The 18,980-nt window shown below is 36.7% G+C and overlaps 1 protein-coding gene and 1 long non-coding RNA gene across 4 annotated transcripts in view; one reads left to right on the forward strand and one right to left on the reverse strand.

Annotated features, from left to right (window-relative positions):
* The window catches only part of SCAMP1 (secretory carrier membrane protein 1), a 97,020-nt gene that overhangs the window by 13,522 nt on the left and 64,518 nt on the right, over nucleotides 1-18,980 (forward strand). Inside the window, exons 2-3 of one of the 3 annotated variants that reach the window (XM_032474761.1) lie at nucleotides 9,255-9,347; nucleotides 11,860-11,937. In XM_032474761.1, the coding sequence (XP_032330652.1) occupies nucleotides 9,255-9,347; nucleotides 11,860-11,937 (171 nt within the window). Of the gene's footprint in view, nucleotides 1-9,246; nucleotides 9,348-11,859; nucleotides 11,938-18,980 lie in introns of all 3 variants that reach the window. The other 2 variants (XM_032474779.1, XM_032474768.1) reach the window with 2 other exon arrangements.
* Nucleotides 199-18,561, reverse strand: LOC116661928. Its single transcript, XR_004317875.1, has 4 exons — nucleotides 18,462-18,561; nucleotides 15,978-15,980; nucleotides 5,940-5,949; nucleotides 199-209 (listed from the first exon to the last, which is right to left on the reverse strand). It is a non-coding gene; the product is annotated as an uncharacterized LOC116661928 (long non-coding RNA).

Raw genomic sequence — 18,980 nt, forward strand, 5'->3', positions numbered from 1 at the left:
TCATAGCCTCTATCTTGGGAGTTTTCTTGTTTAATCAAGTTGCCTAGTCTAGTGTATAATATTGATTGGATTAAGTAGAGCTGTTGAAGAGTGTTTTAATTAAGTTTTGTGGAGCAATGCAGTGTTTAATTCAGCCTTTTTCTTTTGAAGAAATATTGTTTGAAACATTAATTTGTGTCCTTTATTAGATTTTCTTCTAAAAACTTGGCCTTTGGAGTCAGATTTGAAACTGAATCCTGACCATGTCACTTACTAGCTGTATGGCTGTGGGCAAATTACTTTCATATCTCTGAGCTAGTATTCTTAGCAGTGAAAGAAAGGGTATAGAATCTAAGTCATAGGGTGTTCTGAGGATTATAAGATAATTAAAGAGTCTAGTTTTGAGCTAAACTAGATGAATTCTTTCTCTCCTCGAATCTATCTTTGCTATAGCCTTCGTAAATTTCCGATAGGTTTCCTTGACAGAATTGTAAATGTGCCTTTTTTTCTAAGTGTTTTTTTTTTTTTAATCTTCATATTATTGTCTTCTGATATCTTATGTGAAAAAATCAAAGGAAAGAGAAAGTCTGCTGTGATGTATTAAAACATTAGCTTGGAAAGCTTCTGATCAGGTCTCTTGCCATCTTTCGTAGTTTTGAAAAACTTAGAGGAAATTTAGCTTTAAGTCTGAGTTTCTTGTTTTCCTTTTTGCTGACACAGCTGAATTTGCTGAAATGGATGAAAGTGAAATTATAAGCCAGCCCTGAATAAATCAGTGATTAGATCAACACTGTCCAATGGAAATGTAATTTGTGTCATGTATGTAATGTAAAATTTTGTAGTAGCCATATGGAAAAAAATCAGGTGAAATTAATTTTAATAATACAATTTATTTAATCCCATATATGCAAAATGTCTTTCAACACATAATCAACATAAAAATTATTGATGACATTTTACATTGTTTTGTGCTAAATTTTTGAAATCAGAAACATGATGTGTTTTAGACTTTCAGCACATTTCAATTTGGACTGGTTATTTCAAGAGCTATGTGGCTAGTGGCCACTACATTATATAACACAGGTCTAGATGAATAAAATATATCACAACAGTAGTAAGCTTTAGCAGTGTGTAATAAAAGAATGTCAGTTGTTATCACTGATTTAAAGTTTGTCTTTATTCCTTAGCAGTCACTTACGTGGATGCTGAGAGTTTACCTATCTTTGCAATTCCTGTCCCATAAATGATTTCACCAGTTACTCATAGTCTATTCCCAAATTTTTATAAATTTTCATAGGCCTAAAATATGCTCTTTGGTTATTGAGAGCATAGACCAAACTTTAATTACATTTGTTCTTGTCACAGTAATCAAATCTGTAGCTGTGACATGAGCAAGTCTGTATTTTGAGAAGCTTGTGTGGTTCATTGTGAAGACTGGGGAAGGGGTCAGAAGATGGGAAGGGGAACAGTAGGAAGGGTATTGCAGTTTACAAGTGAGAAATACAGGCCACTGGATGGAAGGGAGTGTGGGGTGGGAGATGGAAAAGTGGATAGAAAGAAGGGGTCTGATAGTTTGAGGGTTATATGTGTTGGAGGGAATGTTTTTATTTCTTTGCTTGTGTGCATTTTAAAGATAATTGAGACTTGAAATGTAGATGTGAGAGGAAGTAGATGAACATAGAGAAAAGGATAAGTTAGGATAATCCTGGGAAAAAATGGGAAGAGATGAAACATATATAGAGTTTTTTCTTTAAAACAGTTTTTGTCAGGTTGGCTTAAACTTTTGAACAGTGGGGAATATCTATCACTGAGAAAAGTAAAGGATACATTAAAGATGAGTTTTATTTGTAGTCTCCTCCCACTTTTTAAATTAGAAAGGAGAGAAGGTAAAACTAGAGTTATATCAAGCAGTGATTTAACAGCAGTTTTTAATCAGTAAGTATGTTTGGGATCAGTATGTATACTCTGGATCAGTAAATCTTCGTACTTACTAAAATCTTTCTCACCCAGCAGATTTTATTTAAATATAGTTAATGACAGTAAACTGTTTTTACGTAGAGTTTTATTGGGGTACAAAATGGCAAAGAATATTAGTTCCACCTGTTGTGGTTTTAAGACAGGGAGGTGTGCTCAGGTTGCCTCAGGTGACGGAGGTTGATTGTTTGGATTCTTGGGAAGGGAAGGAAGGCCAACATAGTCTGTCTCTGCAATTGTGATGAAACAGTTTCTGAGAGCTAACAAGGTGTTTCCTCAGTCCACACTCCCTGCCTTTTACCTCCCTCCCGCCAAGCAGTGGAAACCACTTTCATGTGAAATCAGTATTTATAAAATATAAAAATTGAACTGCACTGATTCAAGTGAAGGTTGGGAGGCTGAACTCTGGCCACCTTTTCCCTCTTCTGCCCCATTACACTTCCTCCTCCTTTTCCCTTCACCCCACGGCCCTCCTGAGGATCTGTGGTACCATGTGAAAACTTCTGTAACACCAGTCATGCCTCTTCAACTGGAAGAGCAGTAACTCTGTTGGCCCTGTTTTCATTTTGGTGACTCATTGGCAACTCTAGTAAATGGCATTCCCTTCAGACACTGAACCTACTGCTCCCTTTTCTGGTCACCTCCTTCTGACTTTGCTTCTATTTATCTGTCTTTCTACTGTGACTAGTGTCAGCTTCTACTGTTGCTACTAATTGCAGTATAATCATTATGTCTCATATTAAAGTGCCTCCAGGAATAGGCTCTAATTGGATTGGTTAGTTATTATCCAAAATATAGTCACTTCTGGGGTCGGCCAGGCTTCCTCATACCCAATTCTAAAAACGGCTACCATTGGCACAGAGGCCAGTTCTTCATCCTTTCGCAGGCATCTAGGCTAATTGGGTCATGTGACACAGACTGGGAGGAGAACGTCTGATTGCTTTCTTCAGAAGGTAGCAGTGGGTGTTTTTTTGGCCTATTCATTACGTAAGATGTGCTATCTTGATACCTCAGTTAATCAAAAATGGACAGCTTTTTTGTTTGATTCTCTTTTATTGCTGGTAGTAATGATAACAGCCTCAGCTATCACTCGAGTATTTTACATGTGCAGAAAGTGTATTAATTATTTTACATATAGTAGCTCATGAGCTGTATGAAGTGCATCATTTTACTGATGAAGAAACTGAATCACATTGAAATATGAAGTGCCTTGTTCACTGTTAACAGCTTTTCAACAGTGGAACTGGGGTTTGAATACAGACAGTTAGCTTTCCAAATAATAAAGACTTACGTTCTATAGCATAACATTTCAGAGCTGCAGCTGACCAGGGTGATCACCTATCATATTTCCCCTTTGTTAGATATGAAACAATTGAGAATTGGTGACTTGCCTAAGATTGCAGAACCTAGTCATTTCCAGGAACCCAGAGTCTCTAACTCCTAGACCAGTACTATTTCTACTTCGGAACAAATACCTGAAATGCACAATGTTTTTTGAGTGTTAATCTTGAAACCCAAACCTATTAAATGTTAACAGATGAATTACGTGGATACATAATATATGGTTGTACACAATAATCCATGTAAGCTTTTATGTTTTTAAACTGTTTAGCTTGTGTGTGTACACACACACACACACAGAGACGAGACTGAGGTTAATTATCCACAAGAAATGTTTATTGAAGAAATTATTATTGAATTAATATCCTCATGTCTAGCTGAAGGTAAAAGTACTTTCTTTCCAGGTTGGAATCTTGTGAGATTGTATGTGGCCGTGTTTGAGAAATGTCCAACATAAAGCATGATGGAGGAAATCAATTGAAATACAGTGAAGATGTACTACCCTGGAGGGTTTGGCAGAGAAACTTGGATTAAAAATATGAAGAAGCTAATTATGCTAGACATAAAATATTTACTTATATTCTCTTCTTTAAGAAAACATTTATTTTTGTAATGCACCTTGATTTTTTAATGAAACATGACCTTGAAGTTAAGTTGCTTGCTAAAGAGAATCGCCCTGGCTTAACTAAATGACATAACTTATGTATCGTCAGGTCCAAATAGGATATTTAAACTCTAAAGAATGTCTTGCTTCTTGAGAGTTAATACATTTTAGAAGCCTCTCTAAGTCAATAAAATAAGACTAGCTCAGAATGTTTTCCTTGGTGGAAATGCAAATTCTCAGGCACCATCCTAGACATCAAGGTACATTGAGAAGGCTCAGCAATCTGGGTTTTAACAAGCCCTTCAGGTGATTCCAATGCTTGCTTAGTATGAGGACCACTGTCAGAAGCAACCAACTTGTCAGTTGAAACAGTTTCATTTTGATTGTGTTGAAGAGGAAGTGTGGTATCTTCCTGCTAAAGTTTTGAAATCAATTAACAATCAGCTCAGTGTCTTCCCTCAATAAAGTTATAATTGTGTTAAACTATTTTTAGTATATCTGATGGAAAGAATATATATAGACTTTGAAAAGTTCTGGCTTCATATTTTGTCTCAGACATATGCTAATTGACCTTGAGGCAGTTTCTTTTTTTTTTTTTTTAAGGCCATAGCTTCTTTTTCTGAGAAATGGAACAATAACGTCCACCAGGGATAATCATAACAAGGATTGGAAATAATATAAATTAAGTACTCAATACTTAATAGACATGGAAATATCATTCATTATTACTTAAATCATCAGCTTTGTTGTTTTTCTCCCAGTTTAGAGACTACAGCCTCCTCAACACTGTTTACATTTATTAAAACCAATTTTGAAATGTTAATTATGTGATAATTCAGAGATAGCAGTTCTTTATCTTCCTAAATCATTCTTAGCATATCCTGTACATACTCTGCTGCTTGGTCACTAATACTACGTTTGGAGAAATTCCAGACAGACTAAGCATGAACTGAATTGACTTGAGACAGTGATTTTGGCAAACTGCCAGTCAACTTTCAGCCTGGATTAAACTTTTCTAGATCTAAAAGGAAACAAGGCCATTTTAGGTATTGTAGTCAAAAGTAGAAAATTGGAAGAATGATTTCATTCTGGGCCTTTTTAGAACTAAGTTATACCTTATGTAGGATTTAAAAAACAGAACTTAATGTAAATTTGAACTTGAGGACCCTTGATAATTGGATATACATATTTGCAGAGAGTTGGGACTCATTGTAGCAGCATTGAGAGCATCACTTTGATGGTATGAATGTTGGCTAGGCAGGATCCATCTTTCTGACCTTTCCTCTTTTTTCTTTTTGAATTAATTTTCTTATGTGATTGTGAAAAACATTTTCATGGTTTCAAAGGAAAAACTATACAACAAGGTACATTCAAGGGAAGCCTAGCTTCTAAGCTTATGTGGTTTGCTCGCTGTTCTCTTCCTCTCCGTATAGGTAATCATTTTTGTTCGTTTTTGGTTTATTCTTTTTTAAAAATAAAATTAAAACATTTTATCTTCCTTTGCTGATAAAAGGCAATATTATATTTACATTGTTCTGCACCTTTTTCACTTATTCCATGGCATGAATAGATCTACTGTTCTACAACTGCATAGTACTCTGTCATAGAGATGTATCATAGTTTATTTTATTTTATTTTTTACACTTTTTTATTGAGTTGTAGTCATTTTACAATCATAGTTTATTTAGTTTGCTTCCAGTCTTTTACTATTACAGATAGTATTTTGCAGTATATCTTTGGGATAAATTCCTAGAAATGAGATTACGGGTCATAGTTTAATTTTCTTATTTCTAGTCGTGGCCTTTTCTACTTAGGGAAGTTCCTTTAGCATTTGTTGTAAAGCTGGTTTGGTGATGCTGAATTCTTTTAGCTTTTGTTTAGCTTTGAAAATCAACTGATAACCTTATGGGAGTTCCCTTGTATGTTATTTGTTGCTTTTCTCTTGCTGCTTTTAATACTTTCTCCTTGTCTTTAATTTTTGTCAACTTGATTACTATATTCCTTGGTGTGTTCCTCTTTGGATTAATCCTATATGAGGCACTCTGGGCTTCCTGGATTTGGATTACTATTTCCTTTCCCAAGTTAGGGAAGTTTTTGGCTTTTATCTCTTCAGATATTTTTTCAGGTCCTTTCTGTTTCTGGGACCCCTATAATGGAAATATTAGTGTACTGTATGTTGTCCCAGAGGTCTCTTAAACTGTCTTCATTTCTTTACATTCTTTTTTCTGTTCTGCAGTAGTGATTTCCAGTACTCTACCTTCTAGCTCACTGATCCGTCCTTCTGCCTCAGTCTACTCTTGGTTCCTTCTAGTGTGTTACTCACTTCAGTAATTGTATTCTTCACCTCTGGGTATTCTTTATATTTTCTCTTAGCTAAAAACTTCACTCTATGCATCTGTTCTCCTCCCAAGTTTTCTGATCATCTTCCCAATCATTACTCTGAACTCCTTCTCAGGTAGATTGCCTACCTCCTCATCTCTTATTTCTTCTTCTGGGATTTTATCTTCTGCCTTTGCCTGGAGCATATTCCTCTGCCACCTCATTTTGTCTGAATTTCTATTTGTATTTTTATGTAAGTTTGTTACATTTCTTGACCTTGGAGAAGTGGCCCTCTGTATGAGATGTCTTAAGGTGTCCCAGCAGTGCATTCCCCTCTCATCACCTGAGAGCTAGAGTCCAGCTGATCCCAGAGTAGAGTGTGGCCTGCATTTGTGGACTCCTTCCACAGGCTGTGGGGTTGTTACTTTCTTTCTTCTGATGTCTCCCCCTGGTTGGTGAGGCTGGACTAGAGGCTTGTGCAGGTTTCCTGGCAGGAGGGGTGGATGCCTGCCCTTGCTGGGTGGAGCTGGGTCCTGGCCCTCTGGTGGGGAGGGCCGTTTCCATGGGTGTGTCTACAGGCGTCTATGGGCTCAGGAAGTCTGCTGATGTGTGAGGCTTTGCTCCCACCCTCTGTTGTTTGGCCTGAGGTGTCTCAGCACTTAAGCCTACAGGCTGCTGGCTGGGGCTAGATCTTGGTGCTAATGACCCAAGCAAGATGTCAGCCTCCAGGAAAGCTCATGTAGATAAATATTCCCTGTGTGTCCACCACTAACTTTTATGTCCCCAGGGTGAGCCACAGCTGCCCCCTACGTCCCCAGGAGACCTTCCAAAACAACAGGCAGGTCTGGCCCAGGTTCCTATGAAATAAATCACTGCCTCTGCCCTTGTTCCTAGTGAATGTGAGATTCTGTGTGCACTCCTTAAGAGAGTGAAGTCTCTGTTTCCTCCAGTCCTGTGGAGCTCCTGCAATTAAGCCACATTGACCTTCAAAACCAAATGCTCTGGGGACTCCTTCCTGATGCTATTAGCATACAGTTGACTCTTGAACAAGGCATGGTCCACTTATATGTGGATTTTTTCAATAGTAAATATTACAGTACTACATGATCTGTGGATGCAGAACCATGGATATGGAGTATAGGGAGGACCAGCTCTCAGTTACACAGATTTTTGACTGGGCCAAGGTTTGGTGCCCCTGACCCTTACGTTGTTGGAAGGTCAACTGTAGTTTTAATTAGTATTTCTCTTATGAGTGAGATTAAACATCTTTTTACTTACACTTTTTTTTAAACATTTAAAAAAATTGAAGTATAATTGTTTTACAATGTTACATTAGTTTCTGGTGTACACCATAGTGATTGTTATGTATATATTCTTTTTCATTACAGGTTACTACAAGCCATTGAATATAGTTCCTTATGTTACAGAGTAGGACCTTGTTGTTTATCTATTATGTAAATAGTAGTTTGTATCTACCAATCCCAAACTCCCAATTTATCCCTCCCCACCCCCTTTCCTCCCAGTAACTAAAGTTTATCTTCTGTGTCTGAGTCTTGTTCTGTTTTGTAAATAAGTTCGTTTCATTTTTTTTAGTTTCCACATATAAGTGATATCATATGATATTTGTCTTTCTCTATCTCACTTACTTCACTTAGCATGATCTTTAAATCCATCAATGTTGCTGCAAATGGCATTATTTCATTCTTTTTTATGGCTAACATTCCATTTTATATATGTACCACATTCTTCTTTATCCGTTCATCTGTTGGTGGACATTTAGGTTGCTTCCATGTCTTGGCTATTGTAAATAGTGCTGCTCTGTACATTGGGATGCATGTATCTTTTCGAATTATAGTTTCCTCCAAATGTATGCCCAAGAATGGAATTGCTGGATCGTATAGTAACTCTATTTTTAGTTTAAGGAACCTCCATAATGTTATCCATAGTGGCTGCACCAATTTACATTCCCACCACAGTGTAGGAGGGTTCCCTTTTCTCCACACCCTCCCCAGCATTTATTATTTAGACTTTTTGAAGATGGCCATTCTGACAAGTGTGAGGTGATACCTCACTGCAGTTTTGATTTACATTTCTCAAATAATTAGTGATATTGAGCATCTTTTCATATGCCTGTTGGCTATCTGTATGTCTTCTTTGGAGAAATATTTATTTAGATCTTCTGCCCATTTTTTGTTTGTTTTTTTTTTTTTTTTGATACTGAGCTGTGTGAGCTGCTTGTATATTTTGGAAATTAATCCCTTGTTGGTTGCATCATTTGCAAATATTTTCTCCCAGTCTGTAGATTGTCTTTTCATTTTGTTTATGGTTTTCTTTGCTGTACAAAAGCTTTTAAGTTTAATTAGGCCCCGTTTGTTTATTTTTGTTTTTATTTCCATTTACTCTAGGAGATAGATCCAAAAATTATTGCTGCAATTTATATCAAAGAGTGTTCTGTCTATGTTTTCCTCTAGGAGTTTAATAGTATCCAGTCTTAGATTTAGGTCTTTAATCCATTTTGAGTTTATTTTTGTATATTGTGTTAGGAATGTTCTAATTTCATTCTTTGACATGTAGCTGTCCAGTTTTCCCAGCATCACATGTTGAAGAAATGGTCTTTTCTCCATTGTATATTCTTACCTCCTTCACTTACACTTTTTGAATTAACTTCATATTTATGCTAATTTTTTTCAGGAAGTATTTCTTGATTATTACTGCTCCTACTATCTTAAATAATTATTCTGGATTTCTTCCCTCTAGAGGTGGTAATAATCACTCAAGAAAAAATGTTATCTCGCACGTATGATTAAATTAAAAAACCTATTTACCTATTTCTTGTATTCAAAGATGTCAGTCTAATTTGAGAAAGAATATTTGCATGAAGATCATCATGGTTAAGTGAAATAAATGCTAATGGAGATAGATAAATACCAAGTTCTGTGGGAGCATTGAGATTGGGATGGAGTGACTTGAGTATCAGGAAGGCATCAGGAAGATTATTGGTTAGCATATGAAGTAATTTTTGGATTGAGTCTTTCAGGAAGAGAAGATTGCTAGGCTGACCCTGCCTGGAAGAGTATTACTGCCAGAGGAAACAATGCCGAGGAAGAATATGGTGTCTGAGGATTCACAGGTCACCGGATTTTGTGGGTGGGAGTGGGGTGGGTTTGAGGCTGCAGCTGGACCATGTGGATTTACTAAAGCTCCATTTTTTGACCCTGAACTCACTTCTGAATTTAACCACAACTATGCCAACTTGAAAAATTTGATTCAAATATTCACGTTGCTGTTTTCTTAATTTTCCCCCTAAAGCATACATCCCCTTCTGATAACCTTCCCACTCCTCACATTTTTGGATAAACTTGGGAGGGTAACCCTGGGAGGTAGAGTGATTTCATTCCCTCCTTCCCATTTTATTGTTGAGTGAGCCTAAAGTCTTTATTTTTCATCTGTGCCATATTTTTAGCTTATTCTTACCACTTATTGCCAAGTTTGAGGCTCCATACTCAGTAGCTTGTTTCGTTACATTGAGAGAGAAGAATCTGGCAAGGTGAGGGTGATTATGAGAGTCGGTAAGCCTGGGAAGGTAGGCAAAGGCTAGGCTAGTCAGTCAGAAGCCTTATATCTCACTTTGAGGAATTTGTATTTTATAGTTCAGAATCTCTAAAAATCTGAAATGGATGAGGAACAGAGGGGTTGGAGGAGGGGAATGACAAGATTAGCTTTACATTTTTGAAAGATACCTTTTTTTTTTTTTTTTTAAAAGATTTTTAAAACCTTTATAGTTACTGGCTAGAGAGGCCCTCATTCCATCTGACAAGTAAAAATCATGCTTAGAATTTTAAAAATTCTCTTGAAACCCTCCTCATAATGTTTTTTTGATGACCAACATAGAAACTGAAAAGGGTTACAGAGAGGTTGAGACCCTTGCAGTTCACACAACTAATTGGTGTTTGCCAGTAGTCATGTTTTATTTCAGTGAAAAGGAGCTGTAGAACAGATAGTCTAGACTTGTATATTATTTGGTAACCCTTCCTAGGATGTTACTCTATGTCCTACATGAGGACAGCTACTGCAGATTACTGAGCAATGACTCTGATGCAGAGAATTTGGGAAGGAAAACCTTAGTCTAGCAGCCACTATTTATGGCTGGGCTGGAAGCAATGTGGCTTAGGGGCCAGGGGCCAAGAAACTTGATGGAGAAGGGATTTCACTTAACAGCTGAGTGTCATCCCCTTCTCTGAGATCCTCTTTAACTGCTGTGGGGAGGCACTACAATGCCTGATAAAATGAAGAAAACTAGCTTCTTGTTAACCAGGAATGTCTCAAAATGGAGAAAAATAATTTGTACTGCAGATGTTAGCATTTGGGGGATCAGAAATTGCCTGTACTTGAACTTGCTGCTTTCTTGCTACAAAGCAGCTAGAAAAAGACAACACATCATACTTGAGTTTCTGTTAAGGTGGTGAACTAGCAAAGGTTGCTGGCTTTGCTCACCATGAAAATCAATTTTGGAAGAATTATAAGTCACAAAAATTTTGTTAAAATATTACTGGGGTGGTCTTGGCACCTTTGTAAATCATTTGACAGCATTGGCGAGGGTCTATTTCTGGCTTCTCTATTTTTATTCCATTTGATTGTATGTCTGTATTAAATATGTTGAAAGGCAACTTTGATGACTGTTGAAGAAGATGGATTGAAGAAGGTACAGTGTAGATAAGAGAGCAGTGGTCCCCAGATCAGCAGAAGCATCTGGGAACTTACTAGAAATACAGATTCTAAGGCCTCACCCCAGACTTACTGAATCAGAAACTCTAGGAGTAGGGTGCAGCAATCTGTTTTATTTGATTCTAGAACATGCCAAAGTTTGAGACTAGGGGTATGAAGGCTGATGAGGCTGTCTGTACATTACAGTTTGCAAATGCGTTTCACATTAATTATGTAGTTGATTTTGTGAAGATGTTCATTATATTTGTGTCCTACATTCATAGTCAAGAGAAATAGAGTAACTAGGCTTGTGTGATTTAGTTATTTATATGAAAGCCCAATATTAAGATTTGAAAAGCTGGGATAATGTGGTAATATATTTGAAAAGGGAGCGAATCCAGGATCATGTAGAACAACAGACTATAGTCAAGGTGAAATTTTGTAGTAGAATAAAATAAGAGATACTTAATCTTGAATACTCTAGATGTTACCTGTATGTGACATTGATTTCTAATGTACTTAAATCTGCAGTAGGGAAAACTGAAGATATTATTTTTAAAAAAGGGACAGGGGAAACAGGAACTCTTTGTGGAGTACAAAGGAAAGGATGGCTGTACCCAAGATTTGCTAAGATGCCCTATGCAAATGGTTCCACACAGCTATTAAGAGGAGGTCTATTTTCATTCCTTCAGTAATAGCTAACAGCTGATTTGTATCTAACCCAGTTTTCACTTGTTTGTCTTTGAGGGTGTGAGGGCTGTGGGTTTAAATTCCAACTTTGTTGAAATGGGGCTGAATAAATCTGATAATCTTCTTTATTTTCCTCTGTTAGCTTTGGTGGGTGACTAAAAGTACAGATAAAGCAAATGCATTGTAAATATCAAAATTGCATCTTTAAAGGATAAGTAATCTTTATTTTCTTTCAAATTTTATTCCAGGACCCATCAGTTACACAAGTGACAAGAAATGTCCCACCAGGACTTGATGAATACAATCCATTCTCGGATTCTAGAACAGTAAGACTATTCTTAATTGGACTACTTTTAAATATTAAAATTGAAATTAAATAGGATTTCTGTTTCAATTATGGTTTCTTTTTTGGTTGACTGGTTAAACTTACATAAAACAAGCTGTTAGTGTTTTATTTAGAATTTAGCAAGTTCATTTTTTAAAAAATAGGGATTAGTAGTGATTAAAAATTACCATGATGGTCCTACAAATTAAATTGCTAATAACCTACCTAATATGTTAATATTACTACAGTTCTTTAAACAGAAGAGGGAAATGTTTTTTGGTATACATGTTGTCTTCATGGTAATATGGGGGGATGCTTTCTTACAAAGAAGGACCTGTGTATGGAACGGTACTGTGAATATTTGTACAATTGTCATTTGAATTAGGTGATTTTGAATAGGATCACCCTTCTACTCTGGTAGACTAGAACCTCTGGAATTTTGTTGTTGTTTTGGGGGGTAATTAGGTTTATTTGTTTATATTGTTGTTTTTTATTTAATGGATGTACTGGGGATCGAACCCATGCCCTCGTGTGTGCTAGGCATGCGCTCTACCACTGAGCTGTACCCTCCCCCCGTAGAACCTGTGGAATTTTATCTGGCCTAGAAACATATTTTCAAAATTTAGTATTGATTTATAAAATGAAGGAGTATGAAAAAATCCTTATAGTACAGGGTTCTCTACTGAATGCATATTAGAAGCAACTCAGGAAACTTTATTACAGTATCCATTAGGGCCCTAATCTTTCACGGTGCAGTTTTGTTTTTTGTTTTTGTTTTAGCCCTTTTGATGATTTTATTGTGAGCCAGTTTTGAGGACAACTGAACTAGATTCTGTTGAGAATTCTCCCTCAAAATTTCTCTCGTAATTAATTTTGTCTCCTGTATTTGAGTCTTTAACTTAAACATCACACTTACGAGGCCCCTAATTATAAACATTGTTGACTCTTGAAATGTTAGTCATCCTCTTACAAATAATGTTCTTCAGTTGTATGCTTGGAATTACACGGCAGCATAAGGATCTTTACCTGATCATCTCTTCCTGAGGTATGTTTTTCATAGTCTTGAAAATAATTCTAGAAGATTATGTAGGCTTTTGCTTGGAAATTTCTTAAAGATGTATCAACTTTTTAGTTTGAGGAAGAGCTTTGTACAAAGTAAAAGAACTAAAAAGAGTGAACTTAAATTTAACTTAATTTCAAAGCCCTCCTTAAATAGCCTCTATTTATGTGTAGCATCTGCAACCCAGGCTGGGATCATTGAGTGTTCATTGAGCACGTAAATTTCAGATTGAGCCCTGTGAAATGACCAGTAAGTCGACCAGTTTTGATGTGTACAAATAGCAGTCTCATATGGCTCAACCTTATAGTAAGCTGTGAGAGTGTATGAGAGTGCAGTTTGGTAGGAGTTGAAAGGGAGTAAAAAGAAGAGCCTGGTATATTTCATTCCACTATGTGTAGATCTTCTAACATGATTTCTGGTGGGGAATGGAGATGGGAACAAAACTTTTTAAAGTTTGCTGGTAAAGAATAAAAAAAGGTTTTTATATACTTTTTTGGAAGATTTCACTAGCAAAAAATATGCTTAACCTTCTTCCAGTAGCAGTGCTAGATGATTCTTTTCAGTACTAGCAGTGTTCTTTAACGAGCTGTCTGCCTTGTGCCATGTGCTTTGCCTATATTATCTTATCAAATTCTTATAACAACATTCAAAATGGATACTTTTTGTTTCCAATTTACTGATAAAGAATCTGAGCCACAAGTCATCCAGCTAGTAAGTTACTGGCAGAACTGGTTACGTAACTCATCTGTTTTTGTAAAGTTTCTGCCTTTTCCATTTTGTCTTTAGAGTAGATGCCTAAGAAATAGAAGATAAAGTCTTGAGTCTGTGGACAATTTCTCACCTAATTGGAATTTTAGAAGTTACACAAAGAAGGTATATCCAGGAAAAATAAAATAAAAATGTAAATTATGGTTCTAAATGTTGAAACTTTACAGTCTAGGAATGGTTTTCTGAAAGAGAAAGGCAGTAATGACAGCCAGCTTACAATGAAACACTTCTCTTAGACTCAGTGAGCTTTTTTTTTTTTTTTAAATAATGCAAAACAGGTTAATTTGTATGTCAACAATGAGGATTAAGATTCTAGATGAAAAAGGAAAGCAGTCTTGTGTTAAATGGAAAAGATCAAGATTCTGGACTTGGGACCTGCTAGTGGGAAGACTTGCTGTGTTGCCTTCAGATGTTGTCTCTTCACCTGATGCAGCCTTTCAGCCTGTCCTTCCCCCTTTGCTGTCGTCTCTAATTCCTCCTGATAGCCAAGCTGGTATTCCAGATGTCTTATGTTCCTGCTCTGTCCACCCAGAAACCTTTTCATGGAGCGTTTTTTGGCTTGTTTTTTCTGAGAAGCCAAGGCCTTCAGGTCTTGCAGGAGCCTGTTTAACGTGTTCTCCAACTGCAGGGCAGACTCTGTAGCTTTTATGCCAGTTTCCCAGTTTTCTATAACTAGCCTCTGTTGGAGAGGAACAGAGGAGTCACTCTCCTACCTGAGGCATACATAGGTTGATTACTTACTACTTCCTGGGTAAAATTATAACTAGGTTTGCAGAGGTCAATAGTTTCCACACTTTGTGACACAATAGACTTGGCAAGCACCTTTAATACTGATGTCTGGCTATAGTTACTATAGTGATACGGTGTCAGAACCGGGAAAATCATTGTTATGAGAACATTTTTGCATTTTCCACTGAACTTTTTACATAATGGAAAATGCAGATGAAATAATTTGAAAATTAAAAATTCTTTTGTTTGCTGTATGTATGGTTTCAGAAATTTGTCCTCCTCCCCCTTTTTCTTTTTTCAGCTATAACTGTTTTCCAAAACAGATCAGATGTACTTGGATAATTGATTTGAGTGATATGTTAGAACTCGGTCCAGGTACTATTTTAGGTGATTGGTGGTATCCATATTTGTCTTAGAAAAACATTTGTGAAAATAAAACTTCTAGATTGTTGCATAAGAGCTGCTTGAGGTCAAGTAGGACAATCCTTCAGCAGAATGAGTATATAATATTGTTACGCTTTTAGAGAGTTCCTCTCATTTTATTTTAAATTCTTTTGTTAGATTTTATTTTAAATTCTTTTGTTAGGTTTCCTTTTATATTAGTTTTCTATTTGAATGTAAATTTTAAGGAAGGCAACAATTAAATATTTAAATAACTTACATATTAATTCACTGTGTTATAAATTCAGAGAAAGGAGTCCTCATAAAACACCATAAAGTATAAACTCATTCAGTCTGTTGGCAGCAGAGTAGAAGGCTATTTGGCACTTGAAATGTGGTAGTCTGAACTGAGATGTGCTATAAAATGGAAGGTAGTCTTTGCTTATGAAATAATTTTTTTGTTTGAACTTAAAATGCATTTTACCACGAATTGTTTTCAGCATGGTGGGTAGGTTCCCTGGACTACCCTCTACAACTTAATACTAGAAGGATTAGCTCATCCTTTAGAATTGGTATGCATTTATGGGGAAATATTTTCCTTTTAAATTAGGCAACAGTTTAAAATGCCAACTGCAGCTGATTCTCACTAGTTTCAGACACTGGTCATAGCATTCATGGCTTCAGATAGGATTTCTTCTAGTAGCTGTTGAAATATAGGGATAGGGAGATCTATGTATGGGGGAGGAAATGTGGTGCTGTTGATAAAATCCTTAGTGACATTTCTCAGGACCTACTTTGCTGTCATATTTTTTTTCTTTAGGGATAGGCTGCCTCATACTTTTTCTGTTCTGCCGTTGTTGACGTATATGATTTTTGTCACATAAAGCAGCAAGATCTTTCTAAAGGAAGAAGCAAAAGTAGAAAATTCCAAGTACTGGCATGCCCAAGTAGTCATTTCTGAGCATAAAGGACATAAATAATTGATTTATATATAAATAAGAACTGCCTCTAACTAAGTTAATTTAGGACGTGGAGTAGACTGAGTGTCATAAGACCTGAATTCTAATCTAGGCTCTGCCACTAGTTGGTAACTTTAGACAAACCATCTAACCTCTTAGGGAATTTTTTTTTTTTAGTGTGTAACAGTGGCTGCAGAGAGGAAGATGTTGACTTAAATGATTTTTTTTTCATTTTTTCAGTTTTATTAGGTAAAATTGTTATAGTTTGACTGCATATATAGAATGTATTGCATGTAAATACATATACACAACAAACTGCACATATTTTTAAAATTTACATGTATGTACTGTTCATTGTTTCTAGGAACATTTAGAGCTTTAGCTTTTTAAACTGAGATTTATCAAAGGAATAAAGCCAACCACAAAATAAGAATTAATTCAAAAAGATACATAAACCCAGATGTTGAGTTAAATAATTTCTAATATCAGTTTCTCTTCTGAAAATGGATAAAACTTTTAGTTCCAGGACTGACTGGTTGTAGTTGTACTTAGTAGTTTACCTATCATTAGTACTGCAGAAGCAATTTCTGTACTGTAATACCTGTCTTTATTTTCTCTCACCATACGTTTCTTTTTTAATCTTTTCCTTTTTCATTTGCTTCTCACTGTCTTGTCTTTCTTGGAGCTTGTTATCTGTCCCTTGTGGAACCAGTCTTCTTTGTTTCTAGTCTCATTTAATCATAACTGTTGCCTTCCGTCCTTCTAGTGTCATTGGCTGGAAGTACCTGAGTTCTCTTTGGCTCAGACAGCTTCTTTTCCTGTATCTAATCAGTAGCCACGTCCTGTCACTTACACCTCCAGGAGGTATTACCTGTCCTTTTCATTACTCCTGAACTGTCCTAATTCAGGTACTCATGTGAGATAATACAATGGCCTATCTACTTACCTGTCTTCAATTTCTCTTAACATCTTTTTTTTTTGTACTGTGATTAGAATTATTTTTTTAAAAACAGAGTTCAGATTAGGTTTTCTCTCCTTAGAAATGTGTGCACTGATTATGCATTGCCTCCTTGGTAGTGTGCCATGTGCGACCCTCCATGATTTGACCTCAGATTGTCTTCTTTTATTTTTTTCTTGACTTTATTTATTTATTTATTGGCAGGGGGGAGATAATTAGGTTTAGTTATTTATTTATTCATTTATTCATTTGGATGGAGGTCCTGTGGCTTGAACCCAGGGCCTCATGCATGCTAAGCATACATTCTACCACTGAGCTATACCCTCTGCCCCCACACTTTATTTTTTAGAGCAGTTTAGGTTTACAGAAAAATTGAGCAAAAAATAGAGAGTCTCCATAGACTTCTCCAGGCTGTCTTTTTTTTTTCTCTCTTTCTTCTTTTTGTTCTCTTTTCTTGTGCTTTGATGACTAGAGAAGCTCCTTTAATATTTCTTGTAAAGCTGGTTTGGAGGTCTTGAGTTTTTTTAGCTTTTGTTTATCTGTGAAACTTTTGATTTCGCCAAGTCTAAATGAAAGCCTCACTGGATAAAGTATTCTTGGCTGTAGGTTTTTCCCTTTCAGCACTTTAAATATATCGTGCCACTCCCTTCTGGCCTGAAGAATTTCTGCCAGAAAATCAGCGGATAACCTTATGGGAGTTCCCTTGTATATTATTTGTTGCTTTTGTCTTGCTGATTTTAATATTCTCTCTTTATCCTTAATTTTTGTGAATTTGATTACTATGTGCCTTGGTGTATTCCTCTTTGGGTTGATCCTGTGTGGGACTCTCTGAGCTTTCTGAACTTGGGTCAGTGTTTCCTTTCCCAAGTTAGGGAAGTTTTCAGTTAGTATCTCTTCAAAAATTTTCTCAGGTCCTTTCTCCCTTTCTTCATTTTCTGGTACCCCTATAATGTGAATATTAGTGTGCTTCATATTGTCCCAGAATTCTCTTAAATTATCCTCATTTGTTTTCATTCTCTTTTTCTTCTGTTTGGCAATGGTGATTTCCACTATTCTGTCTTCTAGCTCACTAATCCATTCTTCTGCCTTGTTTAGTCTATTCTTGGTTCCTTCTAATGTGTTATTCATTTCGATAATTTTATTCTTCAATTCTGTTTGGATGTTCTTTATATTTTCCAGCTGTTTGCTAAAAACTTCACTCTGTATTTGTCAATTGAAAGTTGAGAGTTATGTTTTACTTGGTGGGAGGACCCGAGCTGGGATGACAGCCTCTCAGATTGCTCTGAGGGACTGCTCCGAAGAGGTAGGGGAGGAGCTAGGATATATAGGAGCTTTACAACAATTACCAGGTAGTTGGAACAATAAAAGATGACTTGTTACCTAAAGAAAACCAGGCATCTCAAGTTGCAGAATTTTGTGCTTTTCTATGTATGGGAGGAAGCAAACATTTGGGTTCATTGAATTCATTCCTTTGACAAGCTTCTAGGTATCTAGGGCTAGTATCTTGCGCAGTTATTATTCTGAGTCCGCTCAGAGTACACCATTGTGAGTGGCTGCAGAGGCTGGGCTACAGGCTTGTCTTCACTGGGGGGTGGCGGCTGATGACTTGATGGCTTCAGCATTCTTTGTTTACTGATATGGTTTACAGTATTTTTCTTTCACACATCTACACTTCTCTTGAGTTCTGTGAACATCTTCACTATCATCATTTTAAACTCTTTCTCGGATATATTGCCTATTTCCTCATCACTTATTTCTTCTTCTGTGATTTTATCTTGTGCCTTGTCCTGGAGGATATTCCTCTGCCACCTCATTTTGTCTGTCTTTCTCTTTGTGTTTTTAGGTGGGCTAGTTATGATTCGCGACTTTGGAGAAGCGGCCTTCTGTGGGAGATACCCTATTCGTTCTAGCAGTACACTCTTCTCTTGTCACCCAAGGGGCAGGGGAGAGCTGATCCCAGTGTAGAGTCCAGCCTGTGTTTGTGGATTCCTTCCACAGGCTTGGGGCTGTTTTCTTATTTCTGATATCTGCCCCCTGGTGGATGAGGCTGGGCTAGAGGCTTATGTAGGTTTCCTGGCAGGAGGGGCGGTGTCTGCCCACTGGCTGGGTGAAGCTTGACCTGGACCTCTGGTGGGTAGGGCCTTGCCTAGAGGTGTTTTTGGCTCAGAAGGTCTGTAGATGGGTGAGGC

This window comes from Camelus ferus, chromosome 3, assembly GCF_009834535.1.
Source record: "Camelus ferus isolate YT-003-E chromosome 3, BCGSAC_Cfer_1.0, whole genome shotgun sequence".
Lineage (NCBI taxonomy): Eukaryota > Metazoa > Chordata > Mammalia > Artiodactyla > Camelidae > Camelus > Camelus ferus.